Source organism: Gracilinanus agilis, chromosome 1 (assembly GCF_016433145.1).
Source record: "Gracilinanus agilis isolate LMUSP501 chromosome 1, AgileGrace, whole genome shotgun sequence".
Lineage (NCBI taxonomy): Eukaryota > Metazoa > Chordata > Mammalia > Didelphimorphia > Didelphidae > Gracilinanus > Gracilinanus agilis.
This window is the reverse complement of record NC_058130.1, coordinates 164,032,352-164,035,943: the sequence shown is the minus strand read 5'-3', so window position 1 is coordinate 164,035,943 and position 3,592 is coordinate 164,032,352. Positions and strand designations below refer to the sequence as shown.

General features: G+C 38.6%; 1 protein-coding gene and 1 pseudogene across 3 annotated transcripts; both read right to left on the bottom strand.

The window, feature by feature from the left end:
• Nucleotides 1–1,109: 1,109 nt before the first annotated feature.
• On the bottom strand, nt 1,110–1,456 carry LOC123249098 (annotated as a pseudogene).
• A 686-nt stretch (nt 1,457–2,142) lies between these two features.
• On the bottom strand, nt 2,143–3,184 carry LOC123232213 (nucleophosmin-like). Of its 3 annotated transcripts, XM_044658611.1 has the most exons (3): nt 3,127–3,184; nt 2,609–2,832; nt 2,145–2,527 (listed from the first exon to the last, which is right to left on the bottom strand). In XM_044658611.1, the coding sequence occupies exons 1-3, from the start codon at nt 3,182–3,184 to the stop codon at nt 2,333–2,335; spliced, it is 477 nt and encodes a 158-aa protein (XP_044514546.1). In that variant the 3' UTR covers nt 2,145–2,332. The 3 variants fall into 3 exon arrangements, with proteins under 3 accessions (XP_044514538.1, XP_044514531.1, XP_044514546.1); XM_044658603.1 differs by having other exon boundaries at nt 2,143–2,527; nt 2,609–3,184; XM_044658596.1 differs by having other exon boundaries at nt 2,143–3,184.
• Nucleotides 3,185–3,592: the final 408 nt, after the last annotated feature.

Here is a 3,592-nt window from a genome sequence, read left to right as displayed (position 1 = left end):
AGAATGGTTATACCAATTTATAGTTCCACCAATTTATAGAAATGCATGAATAGCCCATCTGTCCAAAGCCAGTTGGCTAGTCAATAAACATTTATTATGCACCTGCTATGAGCCAGTTACTGGGCTAAGCCCTAGAGATGCAAAAAGAAATGAGTCCAAAGTCATCACTGGCCATTCCCATCTTTTGTTAGCTTTGCTAATTTTCTGGCTAATGCGTGAAATCCAAGTTGTTTTGAATTTCATTACTATTATTATTATTATTATTTCATAGGGTTGTTATTAGTTTGTAATTTCTCTATTCAGGAATGGCTTCTGATTTTACATATTTCTGTCACTTTTCTAAGGTAAAATATAAATGCTTTCATTTGGCATTTAAAACTTTTCTTAATTGGATGCAGAGCATCTTTCTGGGATTATTACACAACACCCACCCCCTCCTTCGCCAGCTCTACATTCCAGCCAAATTGGTCTCCTGGCTGCCCCTCATTACACAAGTTCCCTTTTATTTATGTGCCTTTTCCTTTTTTTTTGTTAAATAGTCTTTACTGTCAAATGACTATCTATGTACAAAATGAAAAAAATGTAGTCATTCATAAGCACCTGAGTTCTGTCCGCTGGTTCTGTTTCATGAAAGGATCCTAAATGGCTATAGCAGCAACATAGTATGCTAAACCCCTTCTAGAAAGGACTATTTTAAGGGTGCCCATTACTTCCTAGTACTTCACTGATGTTTGTAATGAAGCCTTTGAGAAAGCTACATAGAATTGCAGACAATTTTTAACTACTTTCTTTAAGGAATTTTCTTCAGCACTAAGACCATTTAGGAAGCAGCAAAACATTCTCCTGCCTTCCCACCAAAAGGCAAAGAAAAACTGTATTTATTAAATGAGTTGGTATGAAATAAGAGATAAGAATATTAACTCTTTGGATGAGATTCTAGTCTGTATGAAGCTAGATTCTCCAAAAAGATTGAAGTGCCATAGTAAACACTATACAAAAATAATTTAAAATCTTTACAGAAGAATGGTATTGCAGCATGGCTAAAGCTTCACATACTACAGGAGAGCAACTGAACAGCCAATATCCGTCATATATGAGCTTTATTTCTTCTATCCATTTATGAGGTAGTTTGCATCAATTTCTGGATGCATGTCACACTCAAAAGTCAAAAGATTTTCCAGGACTTTCTCCTTGTTCTTCTGAAAGTACTTGTGGAGGACAGATTATCTTCTGCAGGTTTCCTTCTCTGTTTCAAAAATGCAACTGCCAAGACTACTAAGAGCTGCATCTTCTTTGACTTTAAATTCTTTCTCTCTGCAGTAGATACTGCTCAGTCTCAGTCTGAGCTTCTTTTGCTTGCTTCAGGTTCAGGTTCTTTATGGGCTTCGGAAACCTTCTCAGCTGCTTGCTTATCTGCCTGCAGACACTGCTGGATACTATGCAACCAACTGGTCATGGTATTGCTGACGGTGCCAGGGCTCGTCTGTGTGTCTTTTCATAAGTCATCCTCCAAACCTTTAGTGTGCTCTCTCCTTACCTTTTCACATTCGAGGATCCCTAACATTCTTCAAAGCTCAACTCAAGTACCACCATCTAAATGAGACCTGTCTTAATCATCTCCCCATCACCCACAAATATTAGTGCTCCTCCTCAATTACTTTGTTTTTTGAAATCCCTATCTTCTGTCTTAGAATCTATGTACTAAATATTGACTCCAATGCAGAAGAGCAATAAGGGTTAGGCAGTTGGAATTAAATAACTTGCCCAGGATCACACAGCAAAGAAGTGGCTGAGGTCAGATTTGAACCCAGGGCCTCCCATCTCTAGGCCTGGATTTCTCTCTGCCGAGCCACCTAGATGTCCCTAGAATGTAAGTTTCTTGAGGACAGGAAATGTGTTTTTGTCTTTCTTGTATCCTTAGTCCTTAGCCCAGTACCTGGCATTTAGTAAGTGTTTAGTAAATACATGTTGAATGAATGAATGAAATAACCTTTGAAGAATATGACTGACATTTTTTTTTTACTTTATTAAAATACTGAATTTATTTCACGTGTATACTTTGTCTCCCCACCATTTCCGTTTGTCTGACCACCACTACTACTATGCCCTATCATAACATTCCATACATACTTAAATGAAGCAAAGAGTGGAGTTCCATCTTTGAAAACTAAATAGGCATTTTGGACAACACATTCTTGGCAAAGTAATCTGGACGACATTTATCAGACACGGTAGGGAAAGTTCTCACTCTGCATTATAAAAAGGACAGCCAGATATCAACTGTTACAGAAATAAGACGGAAAATTTTAACAAACTGTTCAAACTTATTTTCTTAAAGAGATTTCCTCCACAGCCAGAGATCTTGAATAGCCTCCTGATCAGACATCCGGAAGCAATTGATGAATTTGCCTTCCACTTTTGGGAGGGAACCACCCTTTTCAATGCTTGCCTGCATTTTTGCTTTAATATCCTCTAGAGAAGTGGGTCCTTTGGGAGTCTTGTCCTGCTTTTTGAAGGAATCTTGACCCTTTGCTTTTGGTGTGGACGGCTTTGAATCTTTTCCATTCTGGTTTGATTTTTGTGCATTTTTTGCTGCAGTATCATGAACAGATTTCTTCACTGGAGGGGTCTTTTCTTCACTTTCCTCATCTTCAAAGTCATCATCATCATCATCATCTTCATCTTCATCGTCTTCTTCATCTTCTTCAGACAATTTTACTTTTTTCTGTGGAACCTTGCTACCAACTCCAGGAGCAGATCTTTTCCCAGACATGTTTAGGAGTTTCATATCATCTTCCTCTTCATCATCCGATTCTGCATCTTCCTCCAGTGCTACTAAGTGCTGGCCACTCACATGTACAGGCCCTGAACCACATTTTAACCGCAAAACTACTGGTGGTGTAATCTCAAAGCCACCTAGGGAAACGGTAGGCTGAACAGACATTTTCAAAGATGCCAGTGTTACTTTAATTGGGTTTCCTTCATAGTTCAGTGCCTCTGCTTCAACAATATGCAATTCATCCTTTGCACCAGCCCCTAGATTCACAGTCCTCAATGACAACTGGTGCTCATTTTCATCATTATCTACCTTAAAATGATAATCTTTTTCAGCCTTTAGTTCACAACCAAAAAGGAAATTCTGGGGCCGGAGGGGGCTCATGTCCATTTCCATGGAGTCCTCCATTCTGAGCAGAGATATTAAGGAAAACAGAGCAGGGCAGAGAGGAGAGCGATGAGGAGGATGGAGAGATCGGATCTGGCTCCCGAGGGGCTCCACTCAGGACGGAATCACACCGAGGAAAACTGACTGACTTTTTTTTTAATTAATAGAATTTATTTCCAGGTACCTCAGACCCGCCTTTCCTTCCCTGCACCATAGAAAACATCATCTGGAAAACAAATGTGTATATAGATTAGGTTTTCACATTTCCATTTTTCAGTTAAATCTCTGGAGATGAACATTGACAAGTTAAATTCTTCAAATATTAAATCTGTATCTGAATATAACGTTCCATTGGTTCTATTCATTTTGCTCTTCATTATCTCTTGTAGTTCTTTCCAAGTTTAAAAAAAAAATTAATATCCTACAAAT

Coding starts and splice junctions, on each gene's coding strand:
- LOC123232213 (XM_044658596.1), bottom strand. CDS start 3,184: ATGGAGGACTCCATGGAAATGGACATGAGCCCCCTCCGGCCCCAGAAT.